Source organism: Sapajus apella, unplaced genomic scaffold, assembly GCF_009761245.1.
Source record: "Sapajus apella isolate SASKATOON/1434 unplaced genomic scaffold, GSC_monkey_1.0 scaffold9, whole genome shotgun sequence".
NCBI classification, from domain to species: domain Eukaryota; kingdom Metazoa; phylum Chordata; class Mammalia; order Primates; family Cebidae; genus Sapajus; species Sapajus apella.
Genome location: NW_022436949.1, coordinates 22,481,117 through 22,500,613, shown reverse-complemented (window position 1 = coordinate 22,500,613; position 19,497 = coordinate 22,481,117). Strand labels below are relative to the sequence as shown.

The window sequence follows — 19,497 nt, the reverse complement described above, 5'->3', positions numbered from 1 at the left end:
ATCACTCTCACCATACAAATGTATTGTATCCAAAAACATATAACTTTATCAAAAATAAAGTTCCTTATTAAAATGTTTCAGTAAACACATCAAGACTGTGGCTTAGTTTCAAAGACATACACCATGTCAAAATTTGTCAAATTATACACTTTAAATATATGCACTTTATTATATCAATTATACCTTGGTAAAGCTACTAAAACACAACATCCAAAAAGGCCACATACTGAAATATGACAAAAAGGCCTAAAGTCAGACACACACGCCAAAGAAAAAGAAGACCCACTCCTTAAATGCATCAGCAAGTTTATTTACAAATGCAGTTGAACAGAAAGGCTCACCAGTTTCTGGAGAAGACTTCTAGTATACAAACCATGGCTATTTTTCATTAATGAAAATAAGCAGCTTTCTATTGGGAATTACTTAGCAACATTTCTGGTAAAGAAAATAGAGCTCCCTCATCAAGCAAATAAATGGTACATTAGCTACATTTTTAAAAACCAGAATACATAGGTAGAAGGAAGGATACAGAAAGCACATTTGGGGATAGATTTTACTGAAATTTTCCATATGGTTCTGCATTAATTTAGAACACATTATAATAAACAGAGCAAATGCAATTACATATTTATATTAACTATTTCAAATAATGTTTAAGAACCTTTTTAAAAAAAAAACAATAAAATATCCTCTTCAAAACACCATTAACTAGAAAGTCAAACTAGATCATTATCTGCCTCAAAAATATTCTTAAGCTCTTATTTTTTTCCTTGTGCTTTTAAGATGCTGAATTCAACAATACTGCACTTTTCCCCACACATAATTACCTTATAAATAAACAACAAAACTACAAGTTCTACCAAGACTACAATGTTTCTATGTAATCTAAAGAGGCAAAAAAAAAAAAAGTTGTTTTTTTTTTAAAAAGCAGAAAAGACATACAACACATATTTATAGATCTACATCAGCAGCAACCGCCTCTTCTATCTGCAGCAGTGCTTTCGCATCGAGGTTTACATCACATGGCGGTTGGCCGTCCAGCTGATCGGGCAAGGAGAGAAGAAAGAAAAGAGCTTAGATTCAGAGACGTGAATATTGCCACCTGGGATACATAGCAGTCATCACTCAGAAAGTGGCCCAATGAGGTAGAAAGTGTCACCTGTCACTCACTCTTAGGGTAAAGCTAGGCAAATCGCAGTGTCTGGTCTCTGGAATTCTTTATTTGTAAAAATGGAGTAAAAATGAACAACTCATGCCAGGCGCGGTGGCTCACACCTGTAATCCCAGCGCTTTGGGAGGCCGAGGCGGGTGGATCACGAGGTCAAGAGATCAAGACCATCCTGGCTAACATGATGAAACCCTGTCTCTACTAAAATTACAAAAACTTAGCCAGGCACGGTGACACACACCTGTGGTCCCAGCTAATCGCGAGACTGAGGCAGAAGAATTGGTTGAACCCAGGAGGTGGAGGTTGCATGGAGCCGAGACTGCGCCACTGCACTGCAGCCTGGTGACAGAGCAAGACTCCGTCTCAAAAAAAAAAAAAAAAAGAACCACTCACAATAGAAATAAATTACACTCAACTCTCTATTATTTGTTTTGGAGGAGAGAAAAGGCATGGGCAATTTTACAATGATGATTCCAGAAATCATTTCTATTTGGCTTTGGAATTTGATGAGATAGAAAAAACACACACACACATACACACACCCACCAGTACATGCCCAGCCTTGAATTTCTCCAACCTCAGCATCAGCATCCAGGAAAGGACTGGACTGCTGCAGCAGGAAGGCTCAGAACCCACCGACAGATAAGAGAGAGTTGACTGGACTTAAATCACTTCCAAAGCACTCTTCACATAGGGGCCATACAAATACCTCAGAGCTCAAAAGCAAATGGTTTTGCTGATACCACTTGTAACACCCTTTCACAATAAGGAAGAAACAGAAGTTACCAGCATCAAGGTTTAAAATATAAACAGCAGTAATGGTTGTCTTGCTGTAGCTATACACAATACACAACCTAGTTCTGCCAGTCTACCTTTTATAACACACAAATACATGCTTAGAGGCAAAGTAGCATTTGAAGTTTTTGAAAACTCATTACTTCCAAAAATGACACTGAAATACCGCAGTTAATACTTTCCTTTTAAAATTATATATTGATATGTATTAACATAAAGCATAAGCTGACTTATTTTGTATTACATAGAACAATAGTTTTTAAAGCTGGTCATATTCTAAATCACATAATCAAAGCCCATTGTTAAATAATAGAAATAAGTTGATGATGAGAGACCAATCTTTAGTCAAGACTATAGCCTACACAGGAGATTCATTTAACTCTTCTGGTTTGTATTCTTGAGTCATTAAAGGTCTCTACAGACCCTGGGCAGATGACACGAGACACCATCCTGACTTTCAGGAACATGTTCCTCTCCATTCCTTAGCCCCACAGCCCACTCCTGTGTAGCTGGAACCCTGAACAGTGACCCATTCTATATACAGCATTGAAGGGAACACACTACCATTCCTGAAACCTGGACTCCTACGGCAGTGAACTTGAAGGGGAGCTGGCTGCACGTTCAGGGAAATGCAGGGGAACCCGTGGTCTCCTTAAAAGGCAAGAAATTTTCTCTCTGATTTGCTCTCTTACATTTGAATCTGAGATAGCAGTCATTGCAGTACAGTTGGTGGTTTCTGATTCTAACTTCGGCTCCTGAGGAAGAGCCTCCGAGGTCACACTGACAGGCAACACACTGGGGAACAAAAAAAAAGAACACCCACAATCAGTCACAGCTCAAGAAAGCTTGGGGCACTCCTGGGGGTGGGGGGGTGGAATGAGCAGAACGCTGCTTCTAAGCTCTTAGATACATTTCAGCAAAGAAAAAAAAAGGCCAAAAGACGATTAGTAGATTAAAATAAAGCCTGCCAGATAGGATGTTAAAGAATTCATAAAGCCAATATTAAGAGCCAAGATGATCAGTCTAAATATACTCCCCCAAAATAAAAATAATTTGCTGATTGACTTAAAGAAATTTAGTAGAAAAAACTAAATTCCCCCTAGAGGAATGGCAGATAAGGCCCCTCATGAAAGAACTGGCCATTGTGAATGAAGATGGGGCTCCGGCCCTCCACCCTGAGGTGGGCCGCTCCCAGTGCCCCTGCTGCACTAGCTTAGCGAGCGTTCTCACACAGTGCCTCACTTGAAGGCTGGGTATTTCAATTCCACGTACCCAAACTCTAATTATCTTGACTCATTCTGCTCTGCCTAGGAACAGCCCAAGCCAGCAACGTACAAACTTAAACAAGCTGTGGTCTGCGGGCCTCCAGGATCAACAACCAGAATGCTTCTCTGGCCTAGTGCAAGTTCAAGAATTAAACAGCCATGTCTTTAGAGACAGATATTACAAAACCAGTTACAGCCTTAGTTTCTTCCTAGGAAGAAAAACCTAGCAGGTATAAGCAGGCTGTGCAATTATAAAAATAGCTACAATGGTAATGGTTTTCCTTATATATTCTTCTTACTCAAAGCTAGGTTTTCAGACACTATGATAATTGCACGTGTTCCTGCCCTTAACAGTACTAGCAGGTTATTGGTAAATTATATTTCAAGGATGCCTCTGACAGCATCCTGGAGAAAGCAACATACGTACTGTAAATGTATAGGATTCTAACAGATTAGAAATAGAAAATGCAAAATTTTTCCAGATTTCAGTTTTAAAACAAGGTTCAAGATTTGAGAACTAGGGAGTAGCAAGCAATTTGTGATTCAAATGCAGCACAGACTGACGAATACAGCACCTAGCTTGTTAGTGGCACATCTACACCCAGCGGCTCAAAGAAGCCATGCGCTCTCCAAGCAAAGCTTTGCAGGCCTGCAAGCTGTTTGTCTCAGTCTCACCTTAAAACAATGCAAATGATAACAAAGACCCAGGGACTCGATGATCATGGCGGCTCCTTTGCCCAGAATGTTATTGCAGTAGGAGCATACGCGCTTCCCACTGACTGACCTAGATGCAGAACAAGAATGGAATGGAGGCTTTCACCTGGGCAGCTCAAGATTCTTCTTTAAAGTCACACTCTGGTATTAACATTGATAATAACTTACGAAAAGCTCTATACACGTATCTGTGGGAGCATAACCTTTACCAGCCAACTAAAGAATGCCTTGATTATACTCTAACCTTGAACCATCTCCATGGCAGCTCCAAGGCCCTTGACACCTACTCACATAAATGAGCAATTTCAGTGTAATTAGTCCATCCAGCAGTTTCTGATGCTATCCTTCCTTTGATCACCTCTGTACTCAGCAACAGTCTCCCCTCGTCTCATCCACCTACATCTTCTTGCCAGTTAAACCAAGGCACACAATGCTGATCATGTCCTTCCGACCCCCTCAGAACACCAAAAGAGTGGCCTCAACTTCCTTCGAGAGGCTTTGCAAGTCCTCTATGACCTATTTTCTCAGCCTTATTTTTCACCCTCTTCCTTGGTCACCCAGTTTTCTAGTTAAACATAAATGCCAGTGTTTTCTTCACCATCCATTTGGCTTACAGGACTGTCTCTGTGAGGAAGAAAATGAAAAGGAACTGACAGCTGCCATGGACAGAGGAAAGGAGGATTTCTACTCTACTTTTGGATAAAGATCTTTTCTCCTCTTCCGATTGGTAAGGTGGCACCTGCGCTTCCATACCTCTGCACCCCCACGGCATGAGTACAGCACTTCAGAGGGCCACCTCCTAGATCAGGACCTTCTTAGGTCAGTAAAGCCCTCAGCCCATCCCTCTGCTCTCCCAGAGTGGGCCTCTCAGCCAGTAAATGGGTCCCCTCTCCTCTGCCTTCCTCTCTTCCCATAGACTGGACCTCCCCACCATACCCAATTTACCCTAAAACCTCACCTCTGTTCTCTCAATTCAAACTCATTGATACACACTTTATATCCCAGTACCTGTAAAATTATTTTGGATTTATATAAAACATGTTTTCTTGTGAGTCTCTGATCTGATAACTTTAAAAAGTTCCAATATTAATCAATGTGTTTCTATTTTTAAGTATTCCACTTGTGGTGGAAATGAGTAAATGCCAACAGCACTCTCTTGTGGTGATGAGAGCAGCACTGCCTGATGTACCTACATGAGGCATGAACGATCTGTGGAGAAGCTACCCAGATCTAAAGACCCAGGCAGGGCTGATATCTGAGCTTCACTCCACATAAAAAAATAACACCCTATCACAACATATACACTTCCCACGCCATATGCCCTACCAAATCCAGCTGATGTAGCCTGAGCAAAACATGGGCAAACAGAATGGCCAAGCAATGATTTTGGCAATCAAAAACCCCAAAAGCAAGATCTAAATGACTTCACATTTCTTTCATCCAGCTAGTTAAAAGTCCCCCAGACAACGGAGCATGCCTGGAAAAGCACTGTAATGCTCTTCTTTCACACTCAGTTCCTACGAGTCTGTATGACACTATTATGAAAATAGTCAGATATTTGACCAGACTGCTTTCCCTCAGAAATTTGAGAGGTGTTCATGAGCTGCTATATGTTTTTATGATTCCACACCAAGAAGTATTCAGCTACATCTTACATCCAAGACATTGACCACAAGCACAGGCAAATGAGACAGTAGCAACAGGTAGACGTCTTCAAGGTCTCCGGTGGCTTCACAAGACATCTAGAAATGCTGTTAGAGTTGCATGGAATGGGATTGAGCAAGCCTTCATTATTTTCATACAAGAATACCAAGTCTGACACATTCAAAAGGGCTTCTTTTTCTTTTTAGTTGGAAAACTTGGACAGGATTTCAGGGATATTTCAATGAAAAAATATCCAAGGCTAAGAGAAGAAAGAGAAACAAGGAGGGCCTCACCTGTTGCGCAGCTGAGAGCCTGCCTGTGACGCTGAAGGGGAGTGGCTTCTCGGGGTGGGGGACTGTGTGGCGGCCACACCTGTGGTGGAGGTCTTCGTGGGGCTGGCTGAAGGCGGGGGCACGCTGGAGGAGGGGTTCCGCATGTAGGCACGGTTTGATGTGGACACCAGCTGACGCGGTGGGCGACTAAAGTCTTGCACGGAGGAAGAAGCATAGAATCCTGTGGGCTGATTAAGCCAAGGGGGCTGTCTCCAAGAATTGGATCTGGGGGAGTCCAGGTTATCTAAAGATTCGCCTCTGAAACACAAAAAGAGACTCATCAAAATTACGTGATATATTCAGCTAGAAATCTATTTGATTCATCATTCCATTCATTGAAAATCCATTTTATATATTTTATGTCAGGGGAGTAACCTAAGTATTCTAGTTACATACACAGATGTTTCTCGATGTATGATGATGGGGTTATGTCCCAATCAACCCATCACAAGGTGAAAATACTGTAAGTCAAGAATGCTTTTAATTCACCTAAACTACCATATATCGTAACTAAGCCTCACACACCTCGATCATGTTCAGAACACTTACCTTAGCCTCCAGTTGGGCAAAATCAATGAACACAAAGTCTGTTTTACAATAAAGTGTCAAATATACAACTTACTGAATACCGTACTGGAAGAAAACAACAGACTGGTCATGGGGTACTCAAAGTACAGTTTCTCCAAATGCTTATCACTTTCACATCATTATAAAGTCAAAAATCTTAAGTTGAACCATTGAAAGCCGAGGACCCACCTGTAAAATTACCTTTAACAAGCAAAGTGGATCTTCATCGTCAGTGGCACCATGTTTCATAGTTAATCAACCTTCTTCCTTTTTGTTTTAATCTGTTTTTCTTTCCAACTTTTATTTTAGGTTTAGGGGACACATGCGCAGGTTTGTTACATGGGTAAATGAGTGTCATGGTGGTTTGGTGTAGATTATTTCATCACCCAGGTAATAAGCAGAGTACCAGAGAGGTAGTTTTTTGATCCTCAACCTCCCGCCCTGCACCCTCAAGTAGGCTCTGGTGCCTACTGTTTCCTTCATTGTGTCCATATGTACTCAATGTTTAGCTCCCACTTACAAGTGAGAACACCTTTATTTATTTTTATTTACTTGGTGCTTAGCTAAAAGAATAAATACCATCCAAAGAAGAAAGAAAAACACTAAGAAAAATATATAAAAATAAAAGCTAATGCTCTGCGAAGTCTAAGAAAATACTTATCCTTTAAATCTTCGTTTACACGTATCAACCAGAAAGTCTTAAAAATTCAAAGAAATATTTTCAAAGCTTAAATATGACAGGCATTAGGTTAGACACTTTCACAAAAATATTAAACTTATTGAATCTTCACAACACTAAGATTTTTTTTAAACTCATAGAAGTGAGTTTCTCATAGGAAGAGCCAGTCAGTGGGAGCACTGGCTTTCACACTACAGACCATGCCTCCTGTAAAGATCTGATTTATGTATCACCGAATCCCTAAATTTAGCAACTGTTTAATGTCTACATTATAGGAGCATTTATCATGCACATCTCTTAAAGTACATAAGCTTTTAAAATCAGATTTAGCTCCCAAATGGATTTAAATACAGCTTTTGGGAAAATCTCTCTTAAAAGTTGTGTACAAAAATGAACTCAAAATTATAAAAATTTGTCTACCTGGTCAAATTTCTTTTTATTGCTTTCAAAACTTTCTCTTATCCCAAGCTTGATTTTTTAAATTTTAACATTATAAAAGTGATACATTATCATAAGGAGAAAGACTGAAACTGCAGAGAAAGACATCTGAGGGAGAAGAAAAGTCCTTCCTCTCTTACGACTCACCCGCCCTAATCCACAGAGGTAACCAGCATTAACTGTGTGTCCTTCCAGACGCTTTCTCACACATGCCAGCACATACTTACATGCACATGCAAATTTACATATGTAAGTATAGATGTGTCTATATACATATGCAATGTGTTTAATACTCTTAAACAAATGGATTACTCCACAACACAGTTTCGATAACTTCTTTTCCATTTAAAATGTATTATCTTAGAACTCTCGTCATTCTGCTCATATGATAAACTATACTTCAGTGGCCTCCAGTGAACCACACCTTTTGGTATCCATGCCCTTATGCAGTCCCCTCCCACTGACTCTGGGCTTGGTCACATGATTAATTTGGCCAATGGGGCATCAGCAAACATGATGCACACGGCGGCTTGATAAGCCCTTGCTTATTAGCCATTGCCTTGGTGCAAGCTCTGCCTCTTTGAATCCAAGTCCCATGCCATGGGGCAGCCCAAACAACTATGTGGAGAGGCCCATATGCAGAACACAGGCCCCTCAACTAGTAGCTCTGGCCGAGCTCTCAATGAAGCCTCTACAGCTACAGGAGACAGCAAATTACAGCCTGCTGCCAAGATAGACACAGCTCATGAGCTGAGACCACTTTTCACATTTTCAAAGTCTTAAAAAAAAAAAAAAACAATATGTGACAGAAACCTATGTGGCCTGCAAACCCTAATATCTGGTCCTTATGCATAAAATCTTACCAACACCTACTGTAAATGACTACAGCTGCTCAAGTGCCCCAGCCAACATCATGCAAAGAACTGCCCAGTCAATCTGCAGGACTGTGAGAGATTATGAATTATTGTCTTAACTCACTAAATTTGGAGGTGGCTTATTATGTAGCAACACTTTTCTTTCATTCTTCAATAATCTTACAGTATTCTAGCTTATCAGTATGGCACTATTTACTGAATAACTAGTGAGTATTCAGCAAACCGTGATTTTCTTGTAGTAGACAAGTGCTTTTCTTTTCTTACTAGGAGACACTGATTTTCTTTTGCCATTAACAAATAATGTGTACATCCTTGAATATACCTTTGCATATTTATCCAAATATATCCAGAAGACAGACTACTAGAAACTACATTGCTCAGAGAGTCAGATGTATACATTCTTGCTTAATACATACTAAAAAACTGTCCAACCAAGCGGAAACAAGAATTCCTATTTCCATATACAATTGTCAATACCAAGTTTAATCAATTTTAACTTTTTACAAATCCAGTAAGCAAAAGAGGTACATTCTTGGTTTAGTAGTAGTATTGATCTTTTATGTTTATTGGCTTTGTGTTTCTTCTTCCCATGAGCTGTCTGTTCATATCCCTTTGCCTATTTTTTTTTTTTTTTTGGGAGACACAGTCTCTTGCTCTGTCACCCAGGCTGGAGTGCAGTGGCATGATCTCGGCTCACGGAACCCTCCACTTCACGGGTTTCAGTGATTCTCCTGCCTTAGCCTCCCGCATAGCTGGGATTACAGGCACACATCTATTTTTTATAGAGTTTGTAGGAATAACTTTCTGATTTCTATAAAGTTATTAATATATTGATATAATTAGCTCTTTCTCTGTGATATGTTACATATAGTATTCCCCAGTCTGATTCCCCAATCAGAGTAGCTGCAGGATTCATTTACATAGATACATCTTTTAAAATATTCCTCTACTCATTTCCAACTAGTATCTCTATCTTTATCTTCCATAAAGTTATAAAAACTAGGCTGATTGCTTTTTTAACACAATTATCATGATTCCCATCTAATCATTATCTCATTATAAATATGAAAAGATGAAACTTCTATTTGTTGAAGTTCAGCAGCCAAGACAGTTATAAGAGCAGTGTGTATTACTTAAGCATCTGAACCCTCACTTCGGAGGTCCCCATCCAGATCTGCAACCTAGTAACTATGGAATTTTGTCAGTGTCTTCCCTGCACGAGCCAAAGTTTCCTCATATTAAAAAACAAACAGATTATCCCTACCTCAAAACATTTTCCTCAGATTAGATGAGGTCATGTAAACCCAGTAACTGGCTGACACATAACAGTCCCCCAAGGAGTTTGCTCTGTTCCCTTCATCTTTTCTGTCTAAAGCACCAGCATGTCTACAAATTAAATATTTCCCTCTTAGTAAAGACAAGAAAACAACTCCTAAGATGTCTCTCACCTTCTCATGACCCCAGGAACACAAATAGGATCTTTGTTGACACTAGCACTGCGCTGTCGGATCCAGCTGTTATCATTGTGAAGGGGTGTTCGCTTCCTCATTTCCAGAAGGATTTGTTGCCTCTCCAACTCTGCTTCTGATGGTACTTGTTCTTTCTTGGAACTCCTCTGTGAAGTGGTCGTGTTCCCAATTCGGTCTAAATATTTACTGCTTCCTAAATTAAAAAGAAATCAAAAGCTTCCGGATTAGTACACTTTAAAAGTGACGGTGATGATTGACATCACTAATGATCAGGAAAATGCAAATAAAAACCATAATGTGATACCACCTTACTCCTTCAAGAATGGCCAGAATCTAAACATCAAAAAATAATAGATGCTCGTGTGAATGTGGCGAAAAGGGAACACTTCTACACTGCTGGTGGGAATGTAAACTAGTACAACCGCCATGGAAAACAGTGTTCAGCTTCCTTGAGGAACTGAAAGTAGAACTACCATTTGATTCAGCAGTCCCACTACTGGTATCTACCCAGAGGAAAAGAAGTCATTCTACAAAAAATGTCGTTGCCCACTCATGTTTAAAGCAGCACAATTCACAATTGCAAAAATGTGGAACCAACCCAAATGTTTATAAATCAATGAGTGGATAAAGAAAATGTGATGTATGTGTGTGTATACACACGCACACACCGTGGAACACTACTCAGCCATAAAAAGGATGAATTAATGGCATTTGCAGCAACCTGGATGAGATTGGAGACTGTTATTCTAAGTGAAGTAACTCAGGAATAGGAAGCCAAACATCGGATGTTCTCACTTATAAATGGGAGCTAAGCTACGAGGATGCAAAGGCATAAAAATGACACAATGGACTTCGGGGACTCAAGGAGAAATAGCAGGAAGGGGGTGAGGGATAAAATACTACAAATTCAGCTTAGTGTATAGTTCTTAAGAGATAAGTGCACCAAAATCTTATAAATCATTGCTAAAGAACTTAGTCGTATAACAAAACACCACCTGTTCCCAAAAACCTATGGAAATAGAAAATTTTAAAAATAAAAAATACCAATACGAAACGAGAGAGAGAGAGAAGTGATATAACAAGAAAATAAAATGTATCTGAAATTGCAGCCTCGAAAAATAATTAAATAAATAAAAAGTGACAGTGGATAAATCGCCCAATTGCATTGCAGCTTAAAATGCGGCATTGTGCATGTGTACTAACATTACCAATTCTCAGTGAGGGTGCTGCATGAGAACATAAAGTAACTGCCTCCTACTCCAAAAGGTCTAGTTCTACATCTAGAGCCACACCACAGAACAAACTCGGGAAAATGAACAAGGCCGCTCAAAAAGGAAACAATCAGTACTGGTTTCGGGATTACTTAGTTACAAAATGCTCATCTAGAGATAGTTTTTCTTCCACTCTTCTTTTCTCACATTAAATCAATCAAGAACATGCTCAAATCCTTGCTGTGACAACTCTAAAAGGAAACAGGAAGTTTTCTTCTCTCAAACAAATATAGCTCTCCCCTGGGGAGAGAGGACATAAATGCATGTATCTTTAGCTGACATGACCCAAGTGTGCATGGTGTAAGTGACAACCAAAATTTTAAGAAGCACATACAATCATTGAAATGGATTTTGTGAAAGGGAAAAATATTCAAGCAGTCCAAATAATCATCCATAAACATTATTATGTTTATCATTTGGGTTGGTTCCACATTTTTGCAATTGTGAATTGTGCTGCTATAAACATGAGTAAGCAACTACCTTTTTTGTAGAATGACTTCTTTTCCTCTGAGTAGATACCCAGTAGTGGGATTTCTGAATCAAATGGTAGTTCTACTTTCAGTTCTTCAAGGAAGCTAAACACTGTTTTCCATAGTGGTTGTACTAGTTTACATTCCCACCAGCAGTGTAGAAGAGTTCCCTTTCACCACATTCACACCAGCATCATGTATGATAACATTTATGGATGACTATAATGCTTCTACTCTAAGAAAATGACACAAATACAATTTGAATGAATTTATTCGTAACAATTAAGTCAGGTTGTATCCTGAGGACTTTGTCTCTTGGATTTGGTTATTAGTTTCTGATTGGGGTAAAACACCCACAACTCTCACATATCATTCCCACCTTAATCTGGATTAGGAAATCTCATCTAAGGATTTATTTTCTTTCTTTCTCTATATTTACTGCTGCTGCTATTCTTTCGAAATTTATTGTTTGTCTATGCCTTGACCAAATGAGCAAGATCAGTTTCTTATATAACTGTATTTACATTTGTGTATATATAAAGCTTATCAATTTGGTCAGACTTTAAATAAATATTGTCTTTTTTTTTTTTTTGAGACAGAGTCTTGCTCTGTTGCCAGGCTGGAGTGCAGTGGCATGATCTCTGCTCACTGCAACCTCCCCCTCTCGGGTTCAAGTGATTCTTTGCCTCAGCCTCCTGAGTAGCTTTGATTACAGGCGTGCCCCACCAGGCTTGGCTAATTTTTGTATTTTTAGCAGAGACGGGGTTTCACCATGTTGGTCAGGCTGGCCTCAAACTCCCGACCTTGTGATCCACCCACCTTGGCCGCTCAAAGTGCTTGGATTACAGGCATGAGCCACTGCGCCCAGCCTCTTTTTAAAATGTCTTTTTGGTATAACCAAGTTTTTAAACCAAATATTTAATAACTTCCACTGCCTGCTATCCAAGAGCTTGCAATGAGTTAATGAAGGGGGGAAACATACATACAAAATAATCCGATTAATGATACAAATCACAAATATTAACAAGATTATTCTGGAGATTCACAGTTGCCGTTACTAACAGGTCTTGTGTTTAAGTTCAGGAGAGATAATCACTGCAGGTTAGAAATATTTCATGGAATATAGAAGTACTTAAACTATAATTTTAATGGTGGCTAAAGGCAAGTTCATCTGGCACTAGACAAGGATGCCCTCTCTCACCACTCCTATTCAATACAGTATGGGAAGTTCTAACCAGAGCAATCAGGCAAGAAAAAGAAATAAAGGAGGAAATCAATTAGGAAAGGAGGAAGTCAAATTGTCTCTATTTGCAGATGACATGATTGTATATTTAGAAGACCCCATCGTCTCAGCCCAAAATCTCCTGAAATTGATAGGCAACTTCAGCAAAGTCTCAGGATACAAAATCAATGTGTAGAAATCACAAGCATCCCTATACACCAATAACAGACTTAAAGAGAGCCAATTCAAGAATGAACGGCCATTCACAATTACCACAAAGAGAATAAAATACCTAGGAATAAAGCTAACAAAGAATGTAAAGGACCTATTCAAGGAGAACTACAAACCTCTGCTCAAGGAAATAAGAGAGGACACAAACACATGGAAAAACATTCAATGTTCATGGTTAGGAAGAACCAATATCGTGAAAATGGCCATACTGCCCAAAGTAATTTATAGATTCAATGCTATTCCCATCAAGCTACCTCTGACCCTCTTCACAGAACTGGAAAAAAACACCTTAAACTTCAGATGGAACCAAAAGAGAGCCCACATAGCCAAGACAATTCTAAGCAAAAAGAACAAAGCGGGAGGCATCACACTACCAGAATTCAAACTATACTACAAGGCTACAGTAATCAAAACAGCATGGCACTGGTACCAAAACAGAGATACAGACCAATGGAACAGAACAGAGGCCTCGGAGGCAATGCCACACATCTACAAACATCTGATCTTTGACAAACCAGACAAAAACAAGCAATGGAGAAAGGATTCCATGTTCAATAAATGGTGTTGGGAAAACTGGCTAGCCATGTGCAGAAAGCTGAAACTGGACTCCTTCTTGACACCTTACACTAAAATTAACTCCAGATGGATTAAAGACTTAAACATAAGGCCGAACACCATATAAACCCTAGAAGAAAACCTAGGCAAAACTATTCAGGACATAGGCATAGGTAAGGACTTCCTGACTAAACACCAAAAGCATTGGCAACAAAAGCCAAAATAGACAAATGGGATCTAATCAAACTCCAGAACTTCTGCACAGCAAAAGAAACAATCGTTAGAGTGAACTGGCAACCAACAGAATGGGAAAAAATTTTTTGCAATCTACCCATCTGACAAAGGGCTAATATCCAGAATCTACAAAGAACTAAAACAGATTTACAAGAAAAAAACAACAAACCCATTCAAAAGTGAGCAAAGGATATGAACAGACGCTTTACAAAGGAAGACATACACGAGGCCAACAAACATGAAAAAAAGCTCATCATCACCGGTCATTAGAGAAATGCAAATCAAAACCTCACTGAGATACCATCTCATGCCAGTTTGAATGGCGATCATTAAATCTGGAGACAGATGCTGGAGAGAATGTGGAGAAATAGAAAAACTTTTACACTGTTGGTGGGAGTGTAAATTAGTTCCACCATTGTGGAAGACGGTGTGGCAATTCCTCAAGGACCTTGAAATAAAAATTCCATTTGACCCAGCAATCTCATTACTGGGTATATATCCAAAGGATTATAAATTGTTCTGTTTTAAAGACACATGCACACGTATGTTCATTGTGGCACTGTTTACAATAGCAAAGATCTGGAACCAACCCAAATGTCCATCTATGAAAGACTGGACAAGGAAAATGTGGCACATATACACCATGGAATACTATGCAGCCATAAAAAATGATGAGTTTGTGTACTTTGTAGGGACATGGATGAATCTGGAAACTATCATTCTCAGAAAACTGACACAAGAATAGAAAATCAACCACTGCATGTTCTCACTCATAGGCAGATGTTGAACACATGGAGACAGGAAGGGGAGCATCACACACTGGTCTGTTGTGGGGGAATAGAGGAGGGACAGCAGGGGGGTAGGGAGGTTGGGGAGGGATAACATGAGGAGAAATGCCAGATATAGGTGACAGGGGGATTGAGGCAGCAAACCACATTGCCATGTATGTACCTATGCAATAATCCTGCATATTCTGCACATGTACCCAAGAACCTAAAGTGCAATTAAAAAAAAGGGATCCCTTAAGGGAAAAATAGCTCCTCTGGAAAGTTAAACTAGAACCAGATAACAAAGGTCCTAACTGTTCAAAGAAAGGGAAAATCATAGAACTGTAAAGCTCAATAAAAACTAAGTTTTATAAGCTTTGACCAGAGGTTAAAAACTAGCTACCACTAGAGTATTTGGCCTGTAGATAGGTTGTTTTGCTCACAGAGGATTTTAGTTTTTTTTAAAATCTCTTTTCAGCACATAAAAGGTAACACATGAAAACAGGTATATACTTTTTTTTTTAACTTTTCTGTTACAACAGGAAGAGTAAGCAATCAGAGGCTTGCCTTCTCCAGCATGGCAATGATAGATAGGCTGGAGCTGGGCAGTGACTGTCCATCTTGATGGGCATGTCTACCTAAGCCTTACCTGGACCTTCATTCATTCATATAAATGACCAGCCACCCGCTTATGCAAGTCCTGAGATGCAAACCCTGCTTAAAATGGTAATTATTGCTTAGGGTTTTTTTCATACATATATAATTTCAGTTATATGCATTCTTCAGAAATATATTTTATACTAACAATGTCAAGTCCTAATTGTTTTTGCACAATTAGTGAAGTCATAATTTTTTCGTTTTTTGATATTTTGGCATGTACATAATTCAGGTTAGTATGCAATTTTAAGTCCTCCAGTATTTCATAGAAATCTTTTCTGTACCATTTCTTCAGCTGCAAGACAAAATCTACTATATGCAACTGCATCAGCACCACTTTGCAAAATTCCCACATATTTCATTAGCAATTTAAAAGCCATTTTAATCTCCCTGTATTTTTTCCAATGTAAAATAAAGCCAAAATAAACACAAGACAGTTGTTTTGTTGTTTTTATATACAGAGGTTAAAATACTAAGTATTTTAATTATGTAATCTTAATGAATATGAAATATCTTGACCTTAGAAAATACTTATCATAACATAGCACAAATAAGTAATTATGAAGGAGTGTGGGGGGGAAAATCACATTTACCATTTTTATTTGTGGAGTAATTATCCAGTTCAGTAGTAGATCTGGATTTATTCCTAAAATACAAAACACAATATATTAAATATGTCTCATTAATAACATCTTTTTTATTTATGAAGTAAAAACGCCAAAGAGATTGCTTTTTAAAGCATTTGATTTATTTTGTATGTCTTCTGAGAGCAATTATTTCTAAACCAAGAAAAGTTTCATCTTTCACAAACTAAAAGAAAACCTTGACATCCCTAAAAAAGAGAAGAGTGGTATGCTGGAAATACATACAGACATGCGACTGTGCTTCTCCAGTTTGTATGATAATTAAGACTATAATTTATTGGTCAACTTTTGTCAGTGTTCACTCTGATCCAGACCTTAAATCTCATCAGGCTTACAAAGCATCTGCCATCAGATCACCTACAGTCAGACTGTCCCACTTCCTCCACACTGCTCAGGGTTATGATGTCAACTTCTTGGCCATTGGGATGCTACTTACTACTGTGGAACATTAATTTCCCAAATGCCATCTTAGTGTTCCAAAGAGGTACTAAAGCATACAGCATAGTCAACTTCAGGAAATGCCTTAACTTTGTACCAATACACTTTAGGTGTATAAATCAACACATGCTAATCTCATTCCCATTCTGCCAGACACACTGAGCTTTAAAAATAATAGTAGTGGCTCAGTGTGGTGGCTTGCTCCTATATCCCAGCACTTTGGGAGGCCGGGGCAGCCGGATCTCTTGAGGTCAGGAGTTTGAGGCCAGCCTGGCCAACATGGTGAAACCCCCATCTCTACAAAAATACAAAAACTAGCTGGACATGGTGGTGCACTCCTGTGGTCCCAGCTACAGGGATGGGAGAATCACTTGAACCCAGGAGGTGGAGGTTGCAATGAGCTGAAATCACCCCACTGCACTCCAGCCTGGGAGACACAGCGAGATTCTGCCTCAAAAATAAAATAAAATAAAATAATAGTGATAACAATGCATAATATACATATAAAATAATCTGTAATATTATACTTATGTACATACATATACATATATTATATATGCATAAATCCAACAATCAATAATACATAATAATGTGTCATAAGTGGTAGACAGCTGCACTTGTGAATACTTTCACTTGTATCTACATAGAAGAAAACACTAATTACCAGACGCCTGGCCACACTCCCCGATGCCTCTAGGGTATGCTCTATCAGGATTGCCTGCAGGTATTTCATATTTCCCAGGCTTCCTTAAGCTTCCTTTCTCTGCATTTTAATTATTTTTCCCAAGATAATGAGCTATATAAATAAAGCTTTTGTAAATATGTAAGTAAATCCATAGCTTTTAAAAGGAGATAAACATTTGAATGATTTACCATTACCCTGGAGATTATAAACAAGGTCATCTATCACTAGATTTTTCTTTAGCTTATTGTCAGCCCGTTACTATCTGTTCCTTTCCTTTTCCCCTTCTATTCTGAGCCCTATTCAGTCATCCTGATTGCTTGTAGATGCAAGTCTTTCCTTACATCTAGTAAAGAAGACAAAAGGAGAAATTTCAGCTCTGAAAACACTAGGTAAAGGCCCTACCCTCAATACTTGTAGACAGACTGTTAGAAGTCCTTAGTGATTTCAAAACTGCAAAGCATTTTAAAAATTACTTTAAAACATTAAAACAATGTTTTAGGACATTTTAAGACATGTATATCTTTTCAGATATCTGAAATTTTATCTTCATTCCCCAAAATGACCAGTAGTTCCAGCCAAACTGCCAAAAAGAAAGGCCACCATTCCCATTTCAGATGTCCATACATAACCCTTTTGGGAGTAATGTTAAGCCATTATCCACAACCTTTTTAAAAGAAAGATGACATTGGATTACAGAAAATTGACACAGTCCTTTCCCAGCCATGTCCATTTCCCTGCAATGTGATTGCTCCCGTAAAGAGGCTATGTCTCTTCTCCGTGACCTGTGACTGTGACTTTAGTCAACAACTTAAATCTTAAGATGCCTTGTGGATTTCCTCTCTTTAATTCTCTTTCCTCTGACCCCCACCACATACATATAAGACCTCCCTGGTTTGGTGGCTGTTGAAAGACACATGACCCAGTTGTTCTCAATGTCCCAGCTGACAGCCAGCCAACCCCCAAAAGCAGGGCTGCCTAGTTAATAAGGAGCAGATACATGAGCAAGTCCAGTCAACTAAAAGTCTGCCCAGCTGTGCTCAACCTAAAATGCTGACCCTCAAAATCATAAGCTAATTCATTAAATTCAGGAATAGTTGGTTACATGGCAAAAGCTAACTGATACAAAGATCAACCAGCAATTTCTCTTTATATCCCACAAATGACAAAGGACTAAAGTAGTTCTACAAATCGAGGCAAGCCCTGGAATATTATTTGAAGCCAGTTATCATCAATTAAATTACAATAACATGCTCTACATACCTGTCACCAGGAAGAAAACCTGAAGATTCTTCTTCTCTCTTTGGTATGTCATAGGAATCAATGGGCCTACAAGATGGAAAAAGATTTTGTAGGCAAAATATTAGGCTTTAAGCCCTTCCTGAGTTTAAGAAAAGGGTATCAAAATAATGTCGTTCTAGCCTCTTTATGCAAACAGCCTTTGGGTTAAAAACGAAACATACAAAGGTATTTTAATGAATAACCAAAGAAAACAGACCCACTATTGCCAACAGACATTTGCCAAGCCATTCATTCACTCATTCATTCTACAAATGCATACTGAGTACCCATCATATTGCAGTATCACTCTAGGAATGGGCTACAGAGGTGTACAAAACAAACTTATTATTCTCGAAGCACTTATATTTTACTGCAGCAGACAGGCCAGCAGACAGGCCAACAGGTAAATAAATAAATGAGTAATATAAAACAAGGTAAGAGTATACAGGGAGAAGGACTGAGAAGCGGCCTGTATTTTAAATCAGGTATTCTAGAAAGTCTACGGAGGTGGTGTTTGAGCAGAGACTAGAAGAAAATGAGAACACCAGACACACAAATATTCAATGACTTCTCAAGCAGATGGACTAGAAAATGCCAAAGTCCTTGGGCATTTTCAGGGAAGAAACAGGAGGCCTGTGTGGCTGGAACAGAGTAAGGGGAATAATGGAGGTACTGCAAAGTAATCTAGCTCATGCCAGCCTTCTAGGTCATGGCAAGGATGCTGGATGGGGTTCTGATGTGACAGGAAGTGCTTTGGAGGGTTCTGGGCGGGGAAGCAAGATGACATGACAGGGTTTATGATTTAAAGGTTCTCTTTGGTGGCTTGTATTCACTAGTGTGGAGAATGCATGGTAGGAAAGAGGAAGAGCAAGGGGATGCCTTTGAAGTGGGGAATGCATACAGCTAAGCCAAGCTACCCTAACAGGCCTTGTGCCCTCTGGCCGTGGGGACAGACCTCCTGTACTGGTATATTCTGACTGATGTTTCCCGCTCTCTCTCTGCCTGGTGTTTCTGCTCCTCTGCAGGGCGCTTCTGCTCCTCAGCCTCAGCCTGAAGCCGCTTCCGCTCCTGCTCTTCCTGAAGCCGCTTCCGCTCCTGC

The 19,497-nt window shown here is 39.3% G+C and overlaps 1 protein-coding gene across 23 annotated transcripts in view; it reads right to left on the bottom strand.

Moving 5' to 3' along the window:
* Positions 1-289: 289 nt before the first annotated feature.
* Positions 290-19,497, bottom strand: part of LMO7 (LIM domain 7) — a 231,635-nt gene continuing 212,427 nt past the window's right edge. For 15 of the 23 annotated variants that reach the window (XM_032277371.1, XM_032277373.1, XM_032277374.1 and 12 more), the window contains 8 exons: positions 19,354-19,493; positions 18,381-18,446; positions 15,947-15,999; positions 9,926-10,139; positions 5,880-6,176; positions 3,904-4,012; positions 2,656-2,758; positions 290-1,041 (listed from right to left, as the gene is read on the bottom strand). In XM_032277371.1, coding sequence (XP_032133262.1) covers positions 1,019-1,041; positions 2,656-2,758; positions 3,904-4,012; positions 5,880-6,176; positions 9,926-10,139; positions 15,947-15,999; positions 18,381-18,446; positions 19,354-19,493 — 1,005 coding nt within the window. In that variant the 3' untranslated portion in view covers positions 290-1,018. Of the gene's footprint in view, positions 1,042-2,655; positions 2,759-3,903; positions 4,013-5,879; positions 6,177-9,925; positions 10,140-15,946; positions 16,000-18,380; positions 18,447-19,353 lie in introns of all 23 variants that reach the window. The other 8 variants (XM_032277377.1, XM_032277382.1, XM_032277390.1 and 5 more) reach the window with 3 other exon arrangements.